We start from the raw sequence: 26,655 nt of genomic DNA on the forward strand, positions 1-26,655 counted from the left end.
TGTGCAGCTTGAGTGAACTCCAGATTGTGGCAGAGTCAAGTAGAAACCATTTGTAAATTGACTGGAACTCCCACCAGCAAAAAAGGCATCAGTCTGACGCACTTTACTGCGGTGCATTACACGTTCTCAGGCCTGAGCAAATCTATTTTGGCGCTCTGACCTTCCTCAGGGTCTTAGTGTCCATTTCTGTGTTGCCAATGTGCAGATAAGTGAGCACTGCATGAGATATGACTGATATTGTTTCAACCAGTCTGAAGTTTCAAGGTAATCGCTTAAAAAGATGTCCTTCATAGCTGGTGAGACATTCAGGGCCTCATTTACAATATGTTCTGTAGGGCAGCCCCGCAAGCCTTCCTTCAGCACTGCCCTACAGCAAAAGAAAGTGGCAAAAATGCACCATAGCTATCAGATATGGCGCATTCCTGTCCTTTCCTCCTGCGGTGGTGCACGAAAGGCTGCTGTGCGCCAATGCAGGCACCCTTGCGCCATGGTGCAAGGGCATCTGCATTGTAGGAGTGATTGTTTTAGTGCAGGATATATGTGCACTTTATGCTACTCTACGCCACTCCAGTTTTACACCACTCCACTTCACTCCTCTTCATTCTATGCTGGTCCACCGGAAGCTCCTCCACTCTACGCCACTCCACATTATGCCATTTCACTCCACCCCACTCATCTGTACACTACTCCAGTCTACTCCACTCCACTTTAAGCTATTCTACTCTACATTATTCCAGTCTACGCTATTCTACTCTACCCCACTCCACCCTATGCTATTCCATTGTACTCCATTTCATTCTACGCTATTACACTTTGCGCAACTTCAATCTCTGCCCCTCTCTACTTTATGCCACTCCACTGTATGCTATTACCCTCTACCCCACAATACACCACTCCGGTCTAAACCACTTCACTGTACACTACTCCACCACTCACTACTACACTATTACACGCTATGCCAGTCCACTGTATGCCATTCCAGTTTATGCTATTCCACTCAACACTATTACACTTTATGCCACTGCACTGTACACTACTCCACTCTACGCCGCTCCACTGCACTCTCCTCCACATTATAAAACTCAACTCTACTAAACTCTATGCCACTCTACTAGACTCTACTCCACTCTATCCCCATACACTCTACTGTCCAAATTTACACTCAACTCGATGCCTGTATACTCTACTGTACAACACTTTACTCCACTCTGACAGTTTCCAACACTGTTCGACACAGCACCCAACTCTGCAGTCTGAGACACCACTTCAATTTATAACAGTTTCCTTGAGTCTACGCTACTTCAATGTCAATGTATGCCACCCCACCCTACGCTAATCCACTGTACCCTACTCCACTCTATGCCACTCCACTGTACACCACTCCACTTATTGCTATTCCACTCTATACCTCCCCACTCTTCCACACTCCACTGTACAATATTCCACTATATGCTACTCCACTTTACGGTAATGTACTCTACGCCACTACAGTGGACACCACTCCACTCTACGCCACTCCATTATATGACACTCTCCTCCACTCTATATAACTCTACTCTATAAAAGTCTACCACACTTCATGCCACCCTACCACATTCTACTTTTCTCTATCCCCGTACACTCCACTGTCCAGTTCTGTGATCCACTCTATGCCATTACATTCCAATGTAAAACACTCTACTCCACTATGCAGCACTTTTCTATATGACGTAGCACTCCACTCAATGTACTATATACACTGCACCAGTGCACTTCTTTCCATGCCACTGTTCTCTGCGACATATCAATACACTCTAATTTACTTTACTCCACACTGTTACACCACTCACTCAACTCTACTCAACTGTATGAGACTCTACCTTGCTCAATGCTACGATGCAACAATCCAACCCACGCAACTCCACTGTTTCACACACTACTATATTCTATGGCACTCTACTCTGCAACACTCTACTACACTGTATGCCACTCTCCGACACTTTACTCCTGTCTATCCCCCTTCGCTCCACTGTACAAGACTGTACTATACTGTATGCCACTATACAGCACTCTACTCCACAATACTGTAGTCCACTATACCACACTGACGTAACTTTGTGTGTCACTGCACCCTATTTTACTCCACTCTACGTTGACTCAATACTCCACTCTATGCCACTCCACGCCTCTCAATGTCATTGTTCTCTATACCAATGTTGCCAATCCACTCTACCACAATCTACAAAACTGTACTGTACACCACTCCACTCTACAAAACCAACTAGACTGTATGCCACTATGGTCTACTGTAGTCTACATCACTTTCCAATACTGTACGACACCCCACTACACACTTCTGTACAACACAGAACTGTAATTTGAAACTTTACTTAACTGTATGCTACCCCACTCCACTCTATGGCACTCCAACTCACTATAGTCTATGACACACCACTCCACTCTGTCATTTTACTCCACTCTACACTACCCCACTCCAGTGTACTCTACTGCACTATACTCACGTCCACTACACTTTATACCACTCCACGCTACTGTACAAACTCAGTTGTATGCAGCTCCACTGCCCGACATTCTACTCCATTATATGCAACTCCACTCTACAACATTTTACTACACTCTATGCCACTCTGACACTCTACTCCACTCTATGCCCATCCACTCTATGCCACTGTACTACACTGTATGACACTTGACATGTCACTCAACTTCTCTCTATGGTACCCACTCCACACAGCACTTCACTCTTCAACACTCTCCTCCACTGTACTTTATGGCACTCCACTTGATGATACTCTGTGACACTCTACTTCACCCAAAACATTCTACTCCACTATACTCGACTCTAGCAGTTTACGACCCTCTACCCTACTCTACTGTTTGACATGCCATTCCACTGTATAACTCGTTGCTCCTGTCGGCGATACTTGATTTCATTATTTGAGACACTATGCCAGTACTCTATATAACACTTTACTACACTGTACAATACGCTACTACACTCTACTAAATTCCAATCTACAATACTGCAGTCTATGACAATAAACGTACAACACTCTGCTCCATTGCACTGTACAACACTCTACTTAACAACTCTTCACTTACGGCAGTAGACTCTATGATATGAAACACATTCTTATTAAAAAGGTTTATAAAAACATTGAAATTAAATGAAAAAACCAAAGCTTAAAGCGTATAGTTAAGAACACTTTTTTTCCCTATACAAACAACTTCACAAATTCTATAGTTATAACTATCATTTACAATTCATCCACCACCTTCAAATTATTATAAGTAGTGGATCTTGTTACACACTCTTTATAGTTATAACTATTAATTTAGATTTTTTAAAGTTTGTGTAGTTTAAAACTTGGTTTGCATAGGGAAAATAAGTTTCTCTAATGATAACTAAGCTTTAACCTTTGTTTATTTCATTGAATATATATATATATATATATATATATATATATATATATATATATATATATATATATATATATATATATATATATATATATATATATATATATATATATATATATATATCACTTCGATCCTCCGCAGAGCGGAGTTTTTCAGAACTCCGCGTGCTCCGCTGAGTGCGTAAAAGTCTGCAAACTCCGCGAACGGAGCAGAGTTCACCTCCCAGGCCTAGTAAACATATGACAAACCAAATGGTTAAACGGCACACAAAATAAAAGGATGACACTGACCCCAAGAAGGGAAAGTGCTTCAACACTACAGAATTCAGTACCCAGTGAGCAGCGGGTTGCGCCTGTTATTGCACACAAAATCACGTTTTCTAAAATGTGTTAAAATTCAGACCCACTGATAAGAGTGTTGCTGTCCAGCGAAAAGGCAAGCGGTCTGCAGGCCAAGTGGCAATGTATTGCATTTTACATGCATTCCATATGCTTCTTGCCCCCCCCACCCCTGTGTTGCATCACCACACACACTTCCCGATCAACTCCTCTGCTGAAAAGTTTTTTTTATAAGCTTTTGTTCTACTTTCTTTTTTTAATTTGCCAATCAATCTCAGATCGGTAAATAGAAAGAGAAGTTGCCCGCGTTATTTTGTCCGCACACACATGCGCTTCCATATATAATAATGTAGCGGCTGTGTCCTCACACCTTTTTGTTTTCTTTTCTTCTTCAACCATGCTGCAAAACATTGGCGATGCTGTACGCCATTGCTAAGAACCATGATCAAAATGAATATGTCTCAGGCACTCCTGATGAAGTAGCTGGCACAGAAGGTGGTGTAAGGCAAATAGGATGACATTAGAATAATAGAATAATGGTCCATTTCAGAATCTACCCAACAGTGGGAAATGCAAAAAATCTATGAAATCATGAGATGTGCAATACAACAGAAGCAGAGGAAATGGGACTGCACACACCATTGACGATTCTGAGCAGTAATACTCAGTCCTTTCCAATGTTGGGAGGACATCTTCTCCAAAGACAGTGGTGATCAGAACCAGTGATAAGAGTGTTGCTGTCCTGCGAAGTGCAAGTATTCTGGAGGCCAAATTGCTGATGTATTGCATTTTACATGTACTGCGGAGAATGGCCCACCATCTATGACCATGGGGAAAAAGGGAAACACTGCCTTAATCTACTGTCCCTGAAGTGATACTGGGAGCATGTTACATGCAGACCCAGCCTGGCCCTATCACTGCCGCATAGAACATTATTGTGGTGGTGCAGCGGAACCTCTGCCTCTAATGAACCCCAGGACAGTTCTCCTCTTTATACTTATATTTCATCTTAGTTTATGGCCTTGGTGTGTATACTTACCTGGGCCATGTGGTTTTTAATACACTTGGCAATCCCTAGTAAATGGTTAGCTGCTCTTAGGAGTACAGAAACTGGACTCCGGCTCTGAAAACCTACAATAAATGGGCCACGCAATTGAAGAGTGCTTGGGTTCAGTGAAGCAATGTGAAGATAAGTTACATAAGTACCAGATCTGTGTCAGAACTGGCACTTAGAGGCGACTATAAGCAAAACCAATTTAAGTTTGACATTTTTATAAAGTTAATTTTTCATTCAAGGATGGTGATTCATATTTGGTCTCATTTTCACAGCTTCATAATAGGGTTTTGTGTTCTTGGCTGCCCTGGTTCACAGCCTCCTTTTACTTGTGAGTTTACAGAGGAAGGTTGACCCAGAGCGGAAACAGGTGTGACCCGATTAGCGACCCAGATCATTTCTGACCGGTGCAAGAACATGTGACTCCTGCCAGTGTTTCTGGCTTCCTTTTGCTAGCAAAGGAAACTCAAAGGGGCAGATTTACAAGCCCCCTGCGACACTTTTACACCGCCGTTGCATCACTTTTGTGACGCAGTGGTGGCGTAAACCATGCTCCAAGTTGCAACACATTTACAACATGACGCATCTAGGGAGATGCGTCATGTTGTAAAGCCCTGCACCACATTATAACTGCGTCAGGTATAATGTATGCAGGGTGGGTGTTTCGACACAAGAAAGCTGCGTAAAAGTGATGTATTGAAATCTACAAGATTTCGCTGCGCCACATCTACAATGCCACTGCGTTAAAACCTTACACCTACTTGAAGCAGGCATAAGGAGTGATGCCGCTCAATCGGTATAGGCCTTCATGAGCATTGCTGGAGTTGCACCGTGTGTGATTTTTGCGCCAACAGATGCGTGACACATCTGTCAATCCTTGCGCCATGGTGCACCACATTGTAAATGTGACGCATCCATAGTGGCGCATGGTTTTTGTTTGCGTAACACAAGTAAACAGATACATTTCTGCTATAATGCAGAGATACGTTCGTTTCTTGTAAATCGGCCCCTAGTTTATTGCATGTTTTTTTTTTACCTTTTCTCCCGGCCCAGGGTGTGAGTGGTTACTGGAAAGGTATGCAGATCAGAGTCTACTTAGGAGGACAGAGAGCAGGGCAGGCACAATGAAACCCCAGGAGGAAGAATATTACAGCTCAGGATGACGTGTGTATTTTGGCTCGTTATTGGCACCCAGATATGTTTTTTCCAAAACCAACCATAAGAGCTGCATCAATCATTTCAACCTGGCAAGGTCAATTCATGCATATATGGTAAATTTGGCGTCTCCGTACTGCAGAAGGTTGTGAGAGTAAAGAAGGAAAGAGAGAGAGATATCATGATGATGATGATGTTCAGAGGCAGAGGGGGAGGCAGGAGTAGAGTGGCAGACACTGGCCATTGGGTTCAGCACCTGCTGTGGAGGATTCCCAGCACCGACCCCAAGTTTTGTAACTCAGGATCCCCTTCTCCACTCATCTCGTACCCAGCATTGGTGGAATTTCTATTCCATAACTTGGAGGTGAGCGATATTAATATCCTAGGCTGCTTATTCAGCACAAATAGCTGTGTAAATGCACATCCATGATACTTGGTGAACACTGCTTCCTTTTTTTTTTACTTCTGACAAGTTATTGCATTTATAAGTACTACTATACCAAAGGAAAAACAACTCTTACATTATTCACTTTTTGTTTTGTTTTGTTGGAGAGCTTGATAAAGAACGTCTCTTTCTTTTTAGTACCTTGTAGTGACTGGTGGAAGCACAAGTTTTTAGGTCTCGCCTGCAACAGCGCATGTGCTGCATGCACTCTCACTTGCAAGGGATATTGTAAGCAACAAAGAGCTTGCAGCCGTCCTTTTGCATAACAGTATTTCGCTTCATTGTCCCTCTTATTTGCTGACTTCTAATTGGTCAGCACCTGCTGGTTTCGCTTTCTCTTCCTTCCACTGGAGCAAGGACCAAGTACTGATTGATCAGCTTGTTTGCTGTCCTTCCGCTGATCACTCTGTGATTGAGGTACTACTTTTCTTTTTTCTTCTTCCCTGAAGTCCTTGTTCAACTTCTTACTAGTTATAGCTGTTTTACTGCCACACTCACTTTAGAGAAGTCCTTTTCTAATTTGAAAATTATTTTACTCTAAAAACAGATGCTATCTGATTTTATTGTGACAACAGATGCTATCTGCTTCTAAAAATATTTTCACTAAGACATGGAGATGACTGCAATTGCCTTCTTTGTGATAGGATTTTTGGCCAAATGTCATATATCTTTCTGTTTACGCATGGGGAGATTCGCTGATTAGCTCAGAGTGACAGGGGTGTTGTGCAGAGACCTAACAAGCATTGGCAAAGCCAATAGGTGTCGCCTTTGAGACTATTGGCTCTGCCACTGCCTGTTGTTCATGCTATACAGCATGGGCATTGATGACCTTGGCAATGATTTGTAGTCATGCCATATAGCAGCATGGCTGGTGAGCAGTATCACTAAAAATAGTTATAAAGAACTACCATGATGCATTCAGCAGTAATACACTTTAAAAATAAAGCACATCAATCCTTATTGCAAATAGTGCTTTCTTAAATTAGTTTTAGCCACATTGCAAAGCACTCATGCTGCTGTACAGCAGGGCTACAAAACATTACCATAACCAATAGCTCTCATAGGTGAGACCTATTGACTTTGCCAATGGTTATTGTTTTTATTAATGTGTGTGTCCTGCTGTGTCTGGAGGAAGTGTGATGGCGGCTACTTGCAAGTTCTTCCCTCTCTTGGAGTACCACCCAAATGATTGACAGGCATGTCCACTCCACATTATAGAGACAGAGCTGGTGAGCCATCAACTAGCCCAGTTTGTCCCAACTCTCTTGGTCTGATTCTAGGACCAACACTGGCCGAACGAGCATATCGTTCAGATCACTCCTGGACTGATGACATAAAGAAAGAACAGAGATGAATGCTTAACACATCATGGAGTAGAGGAATGTTCCCGTCCACCTCGACCTCTGATGACTATTCATGGACCACCAAGGTGGAATGCATTCCTTTTTTGGGGGAAAGACCACCTATAGCATTAAAATGTTCCTGAAAATGATTGACTACTAACACAATATCTGCTGCTTGCCTTCCCCGCCCCAGCTTTACTGCCACGTCTTTTAAGTTTGTACATTAAAAGTTTGCACAGTGTTTGGAAGAAGCACATTTATAATGATTAAACTTTACAAATATGCTTTATAAATAATTAAATAATGAATAAGTAAATAAAACCATTTGCCAAGCAAGTGCCTTCCTCCATACCTGTTAAAGCCTGCATGAATGTCAATTAGAGGTTCCCATAATTCGTCCATGGCACTCAAGTGCCAAAGCTTCCTTCACCATAGTAATGGACAGCAATTACAGTGCCACTGGTCTCTTGGTCCAGGAGCTGCATGCAAGGAATTCCAGTTATTATAAAGGCACATATACACAGGTTACACTAAGCCCCTTTCTAACTAAACAGTGGGTGTGACTGATAGGAAATGTCCCAAATTAAACAATTATACGGTTAGGAAACTACACCAACTAGAAAGAGAGATTTCCATGTCCAAAGCCGAGTTTGAGGCAATCACTGAACCATCTAGAGGTCTGATGTACCCCCTTTCAGAGAGTACATGCCAGAGCCCTGCTGAGAGCTGAAGGGAATATAATGCACCGTGGGCCTCGCTTTAGATTTGTGGGGCTGCAGAATTTGCCCCTGCCGGATCTCTGGATCCCTGTCTGCTGAAATCGTTCACGCCTGGGGTCTGAGAAGCATGACCAGCTAAAGCCACTAGGGGGCACAGTGGATGCTGGAAGGTGGTGACCCAAGAAACATTAATTCTGCTGGACCTGGTGTCTGTTCTGGTGGGGACGGGTGGGTGGTGGGGCTCTTTAGGTGGACGCAGGGCACAGAACCTTCCGAACCAGGCATTGAATGGGTCACAATCATGCACTGAATATACTAATGATTGCTGCAATTTTTTTATCAATTGTCTTGTTATATTTTTACGTTGTTAGGTAGGTATATATTTTATTTGTATAGATTATGTATGGTGCATCTGATTTGCATAAACAGTAACAATATTTTATAGTATTGAATATACTGCTGCAGTAGGTATATAAAAGCTGTCTCTCTGGGGTATTCTCATATTGTAATTACGGGTAACAGAATGCGCTTATGGTTCGCACTGCTTGAAGTAAAGGGGTCTCAACAAGCACTGGCTTCCTTTTTCACTGTGGAAGTATTTGTATCAACTCTTAAGTGCCTCAAGAAAGTTGTGTAAGCTATATTCTTAGGGGCACAGTTTGAAACTGTGTATTTCAACAGATTTACATCCACAAATGTCATGCAAAAATTCTCTGCCTGCTATGTTTCTTAAAATTCTACATGAAAAATTGACCTTCAATGAAACTTTTACTTACTTCCATCCCTTTTTTTTTTTTAATCCTCCTCTTCTTCCCTGCTACATTCTGTCTGCCTCTTCTGCATATACATTAGTCTCAATCTCATGCCTATCTGTATTAAGCTCATTTTGGAAACCATAACAATATATATTAATTCCAGCAAGCAATTACTTCTCATATAGGCGCCTCTTATGATAACATCTATGTCAATAATGTACCACAAATAAACTGGAGTTAATGTATAGTATGAGCGTGCAAAACTACTCAAATAACTAATCGACTGACCATTAACTCTGGGCTCCTGGGTAGCGTACAACTTACCATAAGGCCCTCAAAGCCTCGTCAGGGGTAGCAAGCTCTATATAAATGTAACAAAGTTTGGGCTGGGATAGATTAATGATGAAAATGGGCAAAAACTCTGTGGCCCTCAAAACAAGGCAATAGAGATGTTGGGAGAAAGGAGATAGGGTAGTGAGAGCCAAAGCACTGAGCGATGGAGTCATTAGAGGCCCGCAGGTAAGGGCAGAGTCATAAGTTAGCAAGAAGCCCTGTGGTTTGCCAGTACCAGTGCTTTTTTAAGCGCTGCAAAACAAATTGACAACAAGGAGAAATGTGACATTAAAGCAGTGCTGGCCCATTTATTAGTCAGCCACAGACTGTATTTGTTGTTCCGCTGCAGGGATCTATTTGTCTCGTGCAAGTCCAGTGAATAACTCTGACCATAAACACTGGAAGGGTTGTTCGGATAGATAATGCACTTTCCACATTGATCAGCATTAAAACAGGTAGTCACAGGTTTGAATCATCATAAAGTACCTGCGAGATATAATGCACATGCCTTAGAACAAAGCTGGTAACCTGCAGGCTCCTGGGTTGTACCATAATAAGATAGCTTGATGGGTTAATGTATATGTTGCAGAGATCCTTGTGTAGTTTGGTGGTCACAAGTTCTAATCCTAGCAAAAGCGTTCTGTTGGTTATACATCCATTGAAAACATCTGCACATTACCTGCATACGTTTGAATCCCTGCAGCATTTAATTACATTTCTTTCTTCTTCTAAGGTTGATAACATGCTTATCACTGAGTTGGGCAGTAATTAATACCTATTGTTAAATGCCACAAATCGAATCAGTTTGCACTGTGTGATATTGTGCATAATTAGACAGTTCTTTTCCTCTGCTATCTCTTTCAAGGTGTGCCCCATGTCGTGTAGTCATTCCAGCTGTTTATCATTGTTCCTCTGGCACCAATGGCACGGGTTATAGCTGCACATGTTTTCATATAGTGAGTAGAAACAGTAGAAGTGTTGCATGAAGCAGGACTACTGGCCTGATCAGTGTGACTACTCTCCCACCTGCGCAGCTCCACCACTAAGTGCTGAGCCCTAAGCTCTCGGTTTGCAGGGTGTTCAAGGCTCTCCACCGCCCGCGGGCTACTGCCTGCGCCTCATCCCTGGTGGTCCAGTGGGAGAGCCCTTTGCTGTTCTGCTTCTGCCTCTCTTTCCTTTTGTGCCCTCTTTTTCTCTTTCCTTCGTTTTGCCCTTCAGTCACTTTACACTTTTTCACTTCTCCTCACTCTTCTCACTCTTTCCTTCATTTTCCCCCGCCACTGCAGCCCGCAGCCCCTTCCCCCTCCAGTGTGTCCTCCTGCTCCTGCCTCCCAGCTGACCCGCCCTTCCCCCTATCCCTACTTAATCACGCCCACTGCATGGCAAGAAGAGCAAGGCCACTGACCTGGTCAGTGTGACTACTCTCCCTCCGCCCCCCAACAGACCCTGCTCAAATGGACCCCGCTCACAACAGAAAACACCTTGAAGACCATGAAAACCATCCACTCCTGAGTACCCTCAGACCCCTGCCCACACCACATCTTCCACAGAGCCGCTACGACCTTCCCATCCGAACTACGTCGGACGATCAACTGCTCCTACAAAACCGCCACCTTCCCCGATGACTGGAAACACGCCAAAGTCAACCCCCTCCTGAAAAAATCCTCCACAGACTCGACAGACCTCAAGAACTTCAGGATCATCTCTCTGCTTCCCTTCGCAGCCAAGGTCATCGGAAAGGCCATCAACAACCAGCTGGCAAACTTCATCGAAGCTAACAACATCCTGGACATCTTCCAATCCGGATTCCAGAGCAATCACAGCACCAAGACCGCCCTATTCGCTGCAACCGATGACATCCGCTCCGTCCTCAACCAGGGCGAAACGGCAACCCTTATCCTCCTGGAACTCTCTGCTGCATTCGACACTGTCTCCCATCGCACCTGGCCACCAGATTCCACGATGTCGGCATCCATGGCAAGGCCCTCAACCGGATCCGCTCCTTCCTCACTGGCAGAACTCAGCAGGTCAGTCTCCCTCCCTACCTCTCAGATCCGACAGAGACCAACTGTGGAGTGTCCCAGGCCCCCTCCCTCAGCCCCACCCTCTTCAACATGGAGAGGGTAGGGAGAGGAGTTATCCTAATGGCTAGGGCATCCAACCTCGAATCTGGGAAACCGGGTTCGAGTCTCAGCAATGACGCTGAACATCCTGTGATTCTGGGCAAATCACCTAATCTCCCAGTGCCTAACAAAAATTAATGTGTCCTCATGTAATGCAACTGGTGCTATGTAAAGTGCTCTGATATCCGATTAGGGTCAAGTTCCCGCTATATAAAACTCAATAAAAACAATTAAAAAATAAAAATGTCTACATAGCCCCCCTGGATGAAGAACAACTGCCTGAAACTCAACTTAGAAAATACAAAAGTCCTCATCCTTGGCTCCACCCCATCCACATGGAACAAATCCTGGTGGCCCTCCGCCCTCGGAAATCCACCCTCCCCGACGGTCAATGCACAAAACGTCAGCATCATACTAGACTCATTGCTCACAATGAACCAACAGATCAACGCCGATTCCTCGACCTGCTTCAACACTCTCTGCATGGTTCGAAAGACCTTCTGATGGATCCCAACCAAATCCATTTTGTCACGCACGCACTCATCAGCCGCAGACTGGACTACGGAAACAATCTTTACGCCGTAATCAACAAGAAACTCCTTCGCAATCTCCAGACTGTCCAGAACTCCGAAGCCAGACTGATCCTCGACATCCCCCATCACAGTCACATCACCCAACACCTCTGTGATCTCCACTGGCTTCCAGTCGAAAGAGGAATAACCTTCAAGCTCCTCACCAATGCATACAAGGCCCTCCACAACACCGGACATGCATACCTGAACAGCGGCCTCTCCTTCCACACACCCAAAAGACACCTCCGATCACACCAGATCTCACCAGCCACCGTCCTACATGTCAGCAAGACAAGAACAGGAGGAAAATCCCTCTCCTACCTCGCAGTCAAAGCTTGAAAAATCCTCCCCCTCCAGCATCTCCCACAGTGCCTCAGTTCAGGAAAGACCTCAAGACCCGGCTTTTCGGGTGACCCCAGCACTCGACTGAGCAAAGATTTTGTTTTGGAATTTACATTCTTGCTCAATTGTTTTGCTATGAACAGTAGCCCTAAAGTCACGCAAAGTGACATCTATGCACAACTTTACATCAAAGTGGCATTTGATGGATGGTATAGGGAGGGGCGTTCTTATGCAACCATCAAGGGGTTTTGACATAAATCACGTCTAACATTTGTAGACCAGTATTTACGGCAAAAATGTAATGCTCAAACAAATTATGCCTCCTTGAGGCAAGAGTAACGTTGGAAAAACATTTTATTTTCCACAAGCTTTTTCAACTTTGTATGGGCGCCATGTGTGTACAGCACAGATATAAACTTTGAAAAATATTAGAGAGATTGTATTGGAGAGAGAATGTGGTGTAACGGCCAGAGCTGCCGACTTTGGAGCTAGTGTTCCAGGTTCAAGTCTCGGCTCAACATCCTGTGATTCTGGGCAAATCACTTAATCTACCCATGGTTATGGGCAGTGCCTGGATGCCCTCACGGGTGAAAAGCTGCACTCCAAAGATCCAAGTATTTATTTATTTAAACTTTGTCTAAGCACAGGATTGTGACTGGAAAGGTAGCCTTCCTCTGTAAAACCTATGTTAGACATCACGGACACACCCTTACAGTATCAGGCAAGGTTGTGTGCAGTGGCGCATGGCAGCGTAAAGTGCACAGAAACATATCTTAGTAGATATGGCGCTGTTTGGCGCGCTCCCTTTGATGCACTGAGCAGCCATAGTCTCTGCGCTGCGTTGTATCAGATGAGCTGCGTTGTATCAGATCTTTGTGAGCCTGCCCTGAACGTGTGAGGTTGTTGCTGTGTATCCCATTGTTGGGTCAATGAATCAGGACAAATGTGTAAAACGTCCCTGGATCTGGAACCCTCTTCCAGCTGTAGGCCGAATCCCTCCAACGCCAGCCCTCCAATAGGCTAGCGAACCAAGGCCATGATTATGACAGGCGATCCCTGTGCAAACGTGGAGTTTGGAATTGCAATGTTTGTTGTAATTACTGCAACCCTACATTTTTCCACTAGGAACTCTGTCAGGTTAAACCTGGAGAAATGTACAAGAGGAAAAATGCCCAGTAAATTCAGGATGTGGATTATGGCTGTGAGAACATAGGGCCATATTCAGATGTAAATCCATGTTTTAAGAGGAAAACTTGTAATGAGTGGATTCACGTTACCAGGTAAAGTCTGCAGCAGAGGGCGTCAGAAATTGCTGGGTGCTCCCCTTCCTTACCCAGTGAATTTGATTCATTGGAGGATGCGGTTACTGCCCAAGAGATTATTAATGCCATTAAATCCTTTAAAAAATCAAAGGCTCCAGGACCGGATGGCTTTTCGGTCGAATTCTACTCTACCTTTACATCGATTTTTGTTCCTAAGCTGCTGACACTGTTTAATTCCTTTAATAATGATGCGAAGGCCTCTGGCTCCTTTATGGATGCTTTAATAATTATTATTCCCAAACCTGACAAACATCATTCCCTGTGCAAAAACTATCGCCCTATTTCATTAATTAACTATGATTGTAAGATATTTGCAAAGATTCTTGCTATTCGTCTTGAGAGTCTTCTTCCATTATTGGTTAAGACTGATCAAGTTGGATTTATTAAGGGTAGATTAGCAGCAGATAATGCTCGTATGTTTGCTAATGTTATATCTCATGCAAAAAAATTTAAATCTCCTCTTGCAGCGTTGTCTCTAGATGCCGAAAAGGCGTTTGACCGTATTAATTGGCAATTTATGTTTAGAACCCTCCAATGGTTTGGTTTTGGTCCAACCTTCATTTCATATATTAAATTATTGTACTCCTGTCCACTGGCCAGTATTTTTGTAAATAATCACTTTTCTAAATCTTTTTCTTTGTCTCGTGGTACACGTCAGGGCTGTCCTCTCTCCCCTTTGTTATTTGTCCTTTGTCTCGAACCCTTTCTTGAGCGTATTCGGGTTAATGCTCATATATCTGGCTTTACGTATAACTCTTTAGAAATTAAATTATCAGCATATGCTGACGATATATTGGTATATATGGCTAATCCTCTTACATCCCTTCACCCATTCTTGGATGAGGTTCGGCTATACTCCAGCATTTCTGGTTATAAATTAAATCTCTCTAAGACAGAAGTTTTACCCCTGAACCCGTTATGTAATCAATATATGTTTAATGATACTAATTTTACATGGTGTCCCACGAAAATTAAATACCTTGGTATTTGGTTCTCCGCTTCCCTACCTGCCACAATTAAATTTACATTTGCAGCATTAATTACTAATATTCAATCTTTGCTTCTCACCTGGACCCCACTATATCTTTCTTGGTGGGGTAGGTTAGATACTATAAGAATGTTGATTGTACCTCATGTCCTTTATATATTGTCTATGTTGCCTATTCGCATTCCCATTTCATATTTGTCACAAATTAATTCCATTTGTGTAAAATTTTTATGGAATAAGAAACGCCCACGTATTTCCCTTATAAAACTTAAACGCCCTAAGTCTGAAGGTGTAGTACGTTTTCCCGATTTTAAGGCTTATCACTCAGCCTTTATAATACATTCACTAAGGGTTTAACTCATTTTCAATGCTTTCTATCTTCTACTATTTGGTATAATACATTTCTTAAATACAAGGGTAAATCTTTTTACTACAAACACTGGAAGGAGAAGGGCATTATTTTTGTTCATCAATTAATTCTTCAACAATCTGTTATTCCCTTCCTTGATTTGCAAACACAATTTCAACTACCTGACACTTCTCTTACTGAGTATCTTTTAGTTTCAGCTGCTATACAAGTACAGTTAGCTTCTTTTGACTCTCCTGCAACCTCACCATCCCTTACTCCCCCAACACCATTATCCAGTCTATTTCCTATGCATAAACCTAAAGCCGCTCTTGTTTATAAACTATTGTTGTTACATATAACCGAGAGATCTAAATCCCCTACTGAACTTGCTTGGGAAATAGACTTATCCCTTTCATTTACTATTGATGTCTGGGATAAATTATGGTCTAAGTTATTTAAAATTTCTGCGGCTGCTCGTATAACTCAATCCTTGTATTTTATTTACAATAGAGCTGTTATTACTCCTGTTTGTATATCCAAGTTCTCCCCTTCCACGTCTCCACTATTCTGGTCTTGTTCTAAACATACCGGCACTTTGAGACATCTCCTTTATGATTGTTCTAATGTTCTGACTTTTTGGAAATCAGTTTGGTCAAAATGTATGAACATTTTTAATTGTAATCTGAGTTTGTCATTTCATAATGTTTTTTTAGGTTCCTCTTCACCTGATTTGGATGACTCCACGTCTATTTCTTTATTGTTTGATCTTTTTATTGCATTAGCTTTCAAAGTCATTTTATCTTCATGGAAAGACAATTCGAAAATATCTTCATTAATGCGGTGGAATTTTATTTGCGATGAACATCGGATTGCCAGTGTCTCTTCTTCTGTCATTTCTCAAAAAATTTAATCTGATCTCCTCTGGCTACCTTTTACATCTTATCTCTCTTCACATGCTCCTCTTTCCTAATTTGGTTCTTTTCTCTGATATCTTATATGGTCTCAGGACATTTGCTATTCTCTGATTTACATTCTATGATTTATGTTCTTTATTTCTTTGATCTCTACCTTCCTTTTATTTTTATTTCTCCTCTCTCTTTAGCTCTCTTTCTTTTCTTCTTTTCTGTTATTATTTGGTCACTTTATGGGATTTTTATATTGCTTCTTATTAATTGGTTTCTATAATTTGTAAGTACGATTTTGATTTCCTATTTGAATGTATTCCTTTTGTATTTTTTGTGTTTTATTTCTTCAGAAAACTCAATAAAAATGTCTTAAACAAAAAAAAAAAAAAAAGAAATTGCTGGGTGCCATAACTATTGCATCTAATACGGGGCCACTAATTCTGCACATTAGCGGCACTGTAATGGTGTTTGCCTAACTGGCATCACTGCGAGCCGCCTTCTTCCAACCTCTCTCTTTGTGTTGCAGGTAATCTAAATTCAGTGTTCGAGCACATCATATCCGCCCAAGTCCAGACTTTGAAAGTGCTTTGATAATAATCAGGGGCGGCGCACTAAGCAAATTATAATAGAACATTTTCCATGACGCTCGCTGTGTTGTGCTAAAAACACAGAGCATAGCCTGGGAAGGACAAGGTATATTTACAGTGGACAACGGTGTGTATTTAGAAAATAAACTCACTCCGCGGGCTTCAGCAAGAAGGTACAGTGCCCTAAAAGGGCCGGTTTAGGGCTCGGACCTCAAAATTTAAAAATAACACAAACATGCGCTGAGAAATAAGACCGCAGGGTGCAGCCATAAGCAACTCTTAATTACACTTACACACGAGGTGTTGTTCGCAGGAGCCCCCCCCCCCCTCCCCCCTCGGCACTTCCGAAGTGGTCTCGGTTCAAGCCTCAGAATATTTTCACAGCTCGACACCCTAGCCCCCCCCAGCACACCCTAGCTATGAAACAGGAAGTGCAAGCCTTCTGGGCACCCACACTCAGCCAGACTCCTACTTGTACACGTCCCACGCATATCGAACACCAGATCTGGTGGCCGAGCCTTCTACACCAATTCTAAGGCTGGAATGACGTACCTCTATTATTGTTATTGACAGACTTGTAGCCGTTCTTAAATTCGTGGCCTCATAAGTTTGTTGGTAGTTTTGAAAAACATTTTGCTTTCTTCATGAGACATTTTAGTTAGAAGAGCATTGGTGTGATTTTAGTAATATGAGAGCAGCAAATGTGGAAATCCTAAATCCCTAGCAATCCCTAAAGATAAAATCCCTAGCAGTCCCTAAAGATACAATCCCTAGCAGTCGCTAAACATACAATCCCTAGCAGTCCCTAAAGATACAATCCCTAGCAGTCCCTAAAGATACAATCCCTAGCAGTCCCTAAACATACATTCCCTAGCAGTCCCTAAAGATACAATCCCTAGAAGTCCCTAAAGATACAATCCCTAGCAGTCCCTAAACATACAATCCCTAGCAGTCCCTAAAGATACAATCCCTAGCAGTCCCTAAAGATACAATCCCTAGCAGTCCCTAAAGATACAATCCTTAGCAGTCCCTAAAGATACAATCTCCCAGGAAAAAAACAACAAAGGCGAGGGACACTGTTTGAATGCTGATTTACACGACCCCGAAGCCTTCCATCAAAATGACATTGCTACAATTCTGCGTAATCTTTCCGAGCCATCTTATTCTGCACTGGCAACCGAAGGCTCTTTCCTTGACCCTAAAATGCCTGTGTTGTGTGTCAACCACCAAACTTCAATAATCTATCCTAGTACAGCTGTTAAGCCTGTTTTCTAATGAAAATCATTCAACTTGTGATAGAAAGCTGAAAATTGGTACAGACATTTGTCTTTGAATAGTAATCATATAACAGCAAGTGGATCTTGCCTATGACTTCATATAGCCTAATAGAAATCCCAGCTGGTCGACAAATATAAAAAAATAAGTTTAAATCTTCTGATGCGCATCAAATTTGGCACAAACGTTCATGTGTACATGTCATGTGCATGCCCACGTTGGATCTAGACTGTGGCTTCATACATATAAATCCAAAATGGCTGTTAAAATCATGTAGAAAACTTTAAGATTCAAATCTGTTAAACATTTGTTGTAAATATCCCTACTTATTAACATGTATTAACATCTATTAATATGTATTATATATATCAAAATGTACCTTTCTTATTTTTCAGATTCAACATGTCTTCTGTAATGCCTGAAAATAAGTAGCATGTCGAAACAATACCTTGCTGCAACAGTCACAGCCAGTGGTCCAGCTATCCCGCACAATGATTTTATTGCAACAAATTGGTCCATCTGTGTTCTTTGTGAGGCAAGCACTTCGGAAAGACGTATTAGTCCAGCAAATGCTGCACGCAAACATTATGGTTCTAGATATTGTGTTTTAGACCATAACCTGAAGAAATTTAAAGAATTGGAATGCGTACCTTTGAATACAGAACTAGAATGGCTTAATGATGGTTCTGGTATTGAGCAGACATTAGGGACTAGCAATGTAGTGTGGCATAAACTGTGTTTTAACGAGTGCAGCAATCTAAATCTGCAATACTCTCAGAAAAGAAAACATCGTGATGCGGATCTATATGGTAGCCCAGTTAAAACACGTTCGGAAATTCCAGTTCCAAGTAAAATTCCTGGAAGTGTGCATGTTTCTTTTGCAAAGAATCAGATACATCTGTAATGCATAAAGCAAAAACAGATGATGTGAATGCTAGCCTTTGTCAGTGTGCCGAGTTGGTTCAAGATGCAGCACTTATTGTAAAATTGGCTATGTGTGATATGCACACACAGGATGCTGAATACCAGTATAAATGTTTAGTTGGACTCTATAACAGAGCATGTAGTGCATGAAAGAATAAAAACGAATAACCTAGTGAAACCTCAGTAGAAGGTAAAGCTTAGCCGAGCTTGTCTCATATCTGAAATATTTGTGAGTGGGAGATGTTAAAAAGTTTTCAAACTCTGTGACTTTGTAAACCTTTACACAAGCAGAGTAAAGCAGCTCGATTCCACTGCTGGTAAGGTTAACTCAACAAGACTAATAGAGAGAATGCTCCAAAATACAAGAGGTTTGAACTCATACAATGAAGGAAGAGACATCCTGTTAGTTTTCGAAAGTAACTTAGGATCTGCATTAGTATTTACCTATGACAAGTCAGATTTTGATGCCGTAAATATTGCTAATACAGCAAGCATTGTTAGAAGGGGCATGGTGCAGAAATCTGAAAACTTCAATGGAACGTTTGAAGATGATTGGAGAAACCGATCAGTTCCGGAATCGCTACTTTTCCTTGTTTAAATGATACTTGATGGATCCGACATAAGAGATCATTATTCCTGTGAAACAGCCACTACCAATATAACATTGTATAGATCTGAATTACTGATGTTTAACAGTGTAAAGAATTCAGAATAGACTCTCATTCAGTTCTAAGACATAACAGCAACAAAGAAACTCCTCTGTCAATATACATTGCTCTTTCTATCCACAGTCAAACGAGGAATTGAAAACTTATAGACATGTTCAATAAACTAGGTATTTGTATTTCATATGATATGGTTTCGCAAATACCTGCTGACTTAGGAAATAGCATTTACGCACTGTATGAAAGTGACAAGTTGTGTGACCACCAAAACTGATGTTTCCAGTGGAAATATTGCTAACATAGGTCACAACCCAAGTTCCATGACAGGTAAAGACATTTCCATGGAACGGCAGTAACTCAGACACAACACCCAGAACTAGAAGGAATTGATCGTGGTATTGTGGTGATTAATCCTAATATGGCAAAATCAGAACAGATTTCAAATCTTCCAGTACTATTTACAACTACCGAACCAGCTTCAATGAACAATGCAGATTATCACGTTCCATTACTAACAGTAGTTGTTGATCATCAAAGTGATGGTTTGAAATATTGAGGCGCAATGTTAAGAATGGAAATATTTCTTCTAATGAAAGTATTTCTCGGGCAGCATGTCATGAATCTTTGCTACCACCCATCAATAGACCACTGCCATACTGCATTGTTGCCGATGTTCACAGAAAGTGCTCATTCTAAATCCCTGGTCTTCTATTGCATGAAAGTCATTAAAGAATCTGTTCTTTATCTCAATCCAGGACAAACACCTATTATTTCAATGGACCAACTTCTCTTTGCCTTAGCAAAACTAATTCAAAAGAATGTACTACATCTATATGGTGAAGATTAATATGTTGTGATGATGGCGGGGCTTCATATCAAAATGACTTTCTTTAAAATACTTGGAAACTCAAGCAAGGAGTGTGAAACAATTGGATTTTGTGTGGGATATATATATATATATATTACTGGAAGCATCAAGCAAAGTGTTAGACAAAAGAGATGAGGGTCTTCGCAAGCAAGTTGAATCTAACACTCCTGTATCCAAACATTGGCATAGTTTCCTTAGACGATACGAAAACAAGACAGAGTTTGGTTTACTGAGTAGGTGTGTGCAACTTATTACTAACAAAGAGAAGCAAGTAATTGTCACCTGCCACGATAAAGTTGTAAGTTCCACACTAATTACGAATTTAGAAATGATTTTGTCTTGCAATCATGAGGAGGCGGACATACAAGTTATTCTTGATTCTTTCCATGCAGCAACTGAAGGTCATTCCAAAAAAATGATTCGTAAAGTAGATAACGATGTAGTCATTCTTTCTATTGCTAATTTTATAAACATTGGATTTCAAGAATTGTGGTTAGGTTTTGGTACAGGAAAAAAAGTTCTGCTACATTTTAGCTCACAGTATTGCAGCAAACTTAGGATTTGCTATATGTGAATCTCTGCCCTGTTTAGGTTTTGCCTCCACAGCGCTTGCGAAATCTATTGTATTTAATATAAATCTTAAAAGGGGATTACATCCTGCCCCCTTGCTTTCCCTGCTTTTCATTGGTTTCTATGTTTGCCACTTGCTTTTCCCCTGTTACTATTGGCTGTAGCCTACTGTTTCCTTTAGTTTTCTCGCGTTGTATCTTGTGCCTCTCCTTTCAGTTTCCCAGTGCCCACGTAATGTTTCCCTCTGCTTTTGTAGATCTATGTTTTTAAAGGCACTGCCTGCACATCGCTTGCACTGTGCTCGTTTTTATTTTTAAAATGCTGACATTTCTGTTTAATCCTAGCCATGCTCTAAACCAGCGCTGTTCATTTAGTTGGCTTTTAATTTTCCACAGCTCACGTCACAGTCCCATTCCCTGTAATGCCTTTCTCGCAATGACCTCCCTAACTTGTTTTTTATGTCTGGCGCTGGGGATTCCCACAGCAGATTGTAGACCCATAGTCTCCACCAGTGCTTTGGCTGCACATTTCAAAATGTACCCTGGAACAGGTCCAGCACTAAATCAGCATATTTTATGGCTGCATGTGGGAAAGTAAGGAAATATTTACAGCTTGTAAAAGAAAGGTTCAACATGTTTCAGTGTGTGAGAAAATGGGGTTCTGTTGAAGTACCCCCTCACTTTTTGCCTGGCCTTTGATGCAATATTGACTGTAGAGTACTGGGTCCCTACTGTCCAGGTTACCAGAACCAGTGTTCTTTCCCTAAAACTGTACCACAATTAGCCTTTCAGGCAACCAGTAACTCACTAGTAAATGGCATCTGGGTACCTAGGCCATGCAGACTGCCACTGCAGCTTGCATGGCATGGTGCAGACAAAACAATAAAGTCGACATGGCACACTAACTTTGTGCCGTGCCAAATAACACTGCCTAAGATATAGATGTTACCCCTCTAGCAGGCTTTACCAGCCCTATGGCAGGGTTCAATATATCACAAGTGTGTGCATATTTGTATGAGCAGATATGCCCCTACAATATTAGGAAAAAGAGGGGAAGTTAATCACACTTTTGAGCTCCCTCCATCTTCAAGATTAGGGGACTCCTCCAATCAGGTCTAGGTCTACGCCCCCTTCCACAGGAGGGTGGCATAAAAGTGCCCATTGGCCCTACCTACTACTCCTCTAAAACACCCCTTAAATTTAGTATTAAGGTGCAGTGGCGGCTGGTGACATTTGAAAGTGGTGTGGCGTAAAACAATTGCCGTACTGCACTGCGGCGAGCGAGCATAGCAAGCTAGCCCGAGCCAGCTAAAGGGCGTTCGGGGGGGGGGGTTCTGTCCCCGAACATTTCTGAAAAAAGAGTGGGTAAATGGTGCATTTTCAGACAAATAACAGTGTACACATGGCCCTTGCACACATTCAGTATTACTTGCACATATAAAACACAGCTTAAAACCAGATATACAGCTGCGGTGCATATGTTCCACTTATACAGAGCCAGTGCAGCAAAGGTGCCACGCAAAATTTAAAGTTTAATCAGAAGCACAGCAAGTTTAACCTGTACCCAATTACATAGCTGCGGCCTAGCACTTGCTCAACCTGGAGATGGGTGCCAAGCTAGTGTAGCACACGTGCCACACAAGTTCAAAGTGTAATGACATGCACAGCTATAGTACAGCGCACATCCATCCTGTGACTACGTGCAGAGAAACAGCACACATACCACACAAGTTCACTGTATAATTGTATGGGGAAGGGGGTAAATTTCTGGAAAGCTACAGCACAGAGGACATTATACACAGCACAAGCTAGCACATGCAGCACTACAATATACACGTGTTACCACGTAAACATATTCAACCTGTAACTGCTTGCAAACCGAAACTGCATCCAACATGTGTTCAACCTGTAACCAAAACTACATACAAGTGTTCAAGCCGTAAGTACACTACTGCAAGGAAGGTGATGAGAGCCCTGGGTGCCCTTTTGAAGAGTAAAATATCAGGATTTGATGGCCCCTCAAGCATCTGGATCCTGGTGCCACTGCACCTGCTGCACCACTTGAAGCTATGCCCCTGCTTATTATTGTAAATGTATGTTCCAGGTTGTTGCTGTTCTGCACAGCAAGAGTTACCTGCTGTCTCTTCAATAGTACTCTTTGTAACAAAGTTCAGTAAGAGAAGCGAGACATCGAGTGATATCTGAGCGTGTGACCTGCTGGTTGTACTCAAATCTCTGGAGTGAGCTGAGCACCCCTGCGTCTATCTGTAGCCTCCGAGACAATCACGTCTGGCTTGTGTCTTGTCCGTGACAGTTGTCTGCGACCATGCCTCAAACATTGCCAAACACAAGTAAAAACTACACCCTTCTCGAAGCACCACAGTCCTCAGTGGGACAGCATGGGGTTACAGGTGAATTTGTGAATATTGTTATATACTAACTGCATTGAATACCCCTGCCCGTTCGTGAGGCACCCGCCACTGACCCTACTGCACAACCAGACTGAAGACGCCACAGTCTCCCTAAGAAGGCCATTAGCAAACGTACTTGGCGCTACACAATGCAATAAAATACATGTAGCTATCCATTGCATCGTGCACCAAATATGTAGTTCTATGAGAGCACCAAGTGCAGCTGATACTTTTCCTTTCCTTTGGGGTGCTTCCTACATGGGACTGGGGTGCTGGTAAGAAGGGTACTGATGCATTCGATAAAGATTCCTATATTCCAAACGCACTGAGAGTTAACATTTCTGAGAAAGGTGTTCGCAGCCCTAGCGTGGAGCCTTAAATAAGCTCTTGCTCAACCTAAGCGACTTTCAAATACAGAAAACCCCGCCACTACCCGATGTGGCCACAGCACACCCACAACCCAAAGACGGCTCACTCACCATATAATGGTATACGTCTGTGCATATGGCATTGCTGGCATTTCTACCCTCGTGAAGCGCGCTCCCCACAGCTCTCACCGGTGTGACCCATTCCAGAGATCCAGGCCTGGTTTTCCTCACGGCCGAGCTGTGCTCCATTAAATGGAGGATGTGCCTGGGTTCCTCGCTGTCCTGCAGAGCCCGGGAGAGGCGGCGGAGGCTGGTAGGCTGCACAGTGACATAGCGTGCACAACCAGCAGGATGCGCCCGCCCCTCGCACAGAGGGACAATGAAGCTTCCCCTGAATGGACGGACTGTCCACGGTGAGCTGAGGAGGGGGCCTTTCTGCTTGTGGTACTGTGGACAGTGAGGCAGAGTTTGGGCAGCACTGACAGCAGGCACGTGAGGGACTGAGGCATGTGTCTGCCTGCTCGTCTTCACAGGCAGAACCTGAAGAAGTGAAGGCACAGGGCGCACAATGGCACGCATCATGCGCCCGCGGGCCAGGGAGGCCTTCAGCTGTGGAGTTTTCTGTCAAGCAGCCACCCTCCCCTCCCGCCAATCATAACGCTGCAATGGCAATGCTGTGATTACTGCGGTGCAGCAGATAGCGCCCCAGCTGGGCGCCTGTTGAGAGGCCATTTTCTCTATGAGAGAGAAAAAGGCTGAGTGCGCATGACTGGATTGGTCCGCCCTGGGGCCGACCAAACAGTCAGTACCCACAACAGTGGGCAAGCCACTCCCCCCTGCCCTCGAGCAGGACCGCCCACAATCAGGCATACCCTCCCGCCCACCGCCAACCAGGCACTTCTGCTTTCTGACAGTGCTAGAAGCAGAAACATAAGATGGTAGTTTTACCATTTTATGTTTTTGCTTCTCGCACTGCTAGAAAGCAGTGGGGTGATGCCCCAATGGAGGAGCCGCCACTGTTAAGGTGGCTCCCCAGACCTAGAAACTAGATCTGCGATCACCTAAGAAGAAAGAAGACATCCCTGCAGAGAAGACTGAAGATGACAACTGTCTTGGCCCCAGCCCTACGGCCTGTCTCTAGTTTCAACGACCCTGCGAACTGTTTTGCAGCCAGCAACTCTGAAAACCCTGGGTGGATTGCTGCCTTCGAAAAAGACTTCAATCTCCTGAGGACAGTGGCTCTGTCAGAAGAATCCAAATCCAAGGATCCTGGTGGATCAATGTCACTTGCCCCTCTGCACCAGACTCCTACGGCCAGAGTCTGAGTGACCCACCTGTGCAGTGAGGTCTCCCCAGTGATCCTGACCTTGAGTCCAGCATTGGCTGGCCTCTCTTGATCTCCACGACGGCGCCTGCAGTGCGAGTCCAAAGGCTCCCCCAGACCACAACTGGCTCCGGTAAGAAGACTTCGACATCAAAAGGCACCCTGAACCCGCCTAGGAGAGTTGAACTGACTGTGCCCCTAGGACCCCCTTCATCTCTACTTACCTCTGCTGTTGATGGTCTTCCTCCTGCAACCTCCAGTGCGACGCTTGCAGCCTGTTTCCAGAAAGAAGAATCCCCATAGGAATGCATTGAGTGCCCAACGCACCCTGCACCCGGCCATCCCTGTGCCACTGGTGGTGTATGTTTGGTGCTGCTTGGTGCCCCCCACCAGGCTGGCCCTTACCCCCATCAGAAGGATGAAAAGGTTTAGTAATTGAGAATTAATAAAATTATTGTTTGAAACAAAATATCTTGTATACGTTTTTCTGTTCAATTTGCAAAAATAAGATCCTTTCCCCGTAACTAAATATTTAAAACAGACATTGCAAAATTTGCACTTATGTCTGATGCGGAGAGAAATGTTTTTAACAGTTGTTTCTGTAAAAAAACGTTCCTACTGTACCTACATTTTTTTTACCCTGAATAGATGGAGCTGCAGCAAACATATGTTCACACAGAAACTTCTCATAATTTACTTTGTTACCGGCATATCTTGTGTTTCTTTTTTGATTCTCAACTATTCTATTGTAGCTGGTTTTCCCAATGTTAAAGATTTGGTGTGCCTGTGTGCCTCCTTTCATGATATTCCTAAGGTATGGCTACTTTGTGTGGTTTTTCGTGCATGAGCGTTGACGCACTGCCAAACTTCAAAGTTCGAGCACCTTTGTTGTTTTTTCCAATACTCACACATTAAACACATTTATATCCTTGAATGTCCCCTTGCTTTCTTTAGCCCTCTCCATATACGTAGACGCGCCCTGCCTCACTTTTCCAAGCATGGCGGGGTCACTCCGTAAAATCGTGTGCCTTGGAGTGGAGCTCTATATGTTATATCAGGGAGCCAACAGATGTGTGAGGGTGGCGAAGAAGGGAGGCATGGGGCAGCTATTCATTCAGCTGGCTTATGGACATCTTTGGGAACCAAGCTGAGTGCAACGCTTAACTCCCGCACCAAGTATAGTCCCTGCACCTCTCCGAATTTCCTTTCTCCATATATCACCACCCTTCTTTCAAAACCATCTATTTTCACCCCCCTGTAGAACCTCCCATCCCCAACAGTCTTTGTCTTCCTCAAGCCCGTCTGTTTTGCTGCACCCGTCTCAGTCTTTTACTACGTGGCTCCTTCGTTACAATCCAGCAGCCTTACCTCCCATTGTCCTTACTTTTCCAGGCTCTTTTTCTGATCCATACATCAGACTAAACTCCCATCAATTGCCTTATTTTGCATCCCTTTCTTTCCTCTCTTATGTCCCTTCTCTCCAGCTTCCTTTTCACCCCCA

General features: G+C 43.1%; 1 protein-coding gene across 1 annotated transcript in view; it reads right to left on the reverse strand.

Moving 5' to 3' along the window:
* LOC146813003 (uncharacterized) overlaps positions 1-25,609 on the reverse strand; it is a 227,048-nt gene extending 201,439 nt beyond the window's left edge. The window contains exon 1 of the mRNA XM_085620026.1: positions 23,942-25,609. Coding sequence (XP_085476152.1) covers positions 23,942-24,412 — 471 coding nt within the window. The 5' untranslated portion in view covers positions 24,413-25,609. The remainder of the gene's footprint in view (positions 1-23,941) is intronic.
* Between the last annotated feature and the right edge of the window lie 1,046 nt (positions 25,610-26,655).

The sequence above is a fragment of the Triturus cristatus genome, chromosome 7, assembly GCF_964204655.1.
Source record: "Triturus cristatus chromosome 7, aTriCri1.1, whole genome shotgun sequence".
Classification (NCBI taxonomy): Eukaryota; Metazoa; Chordata; class Amphibia; order Caudata; family Salamandridae; genus Triturus; species Triturus cristatus.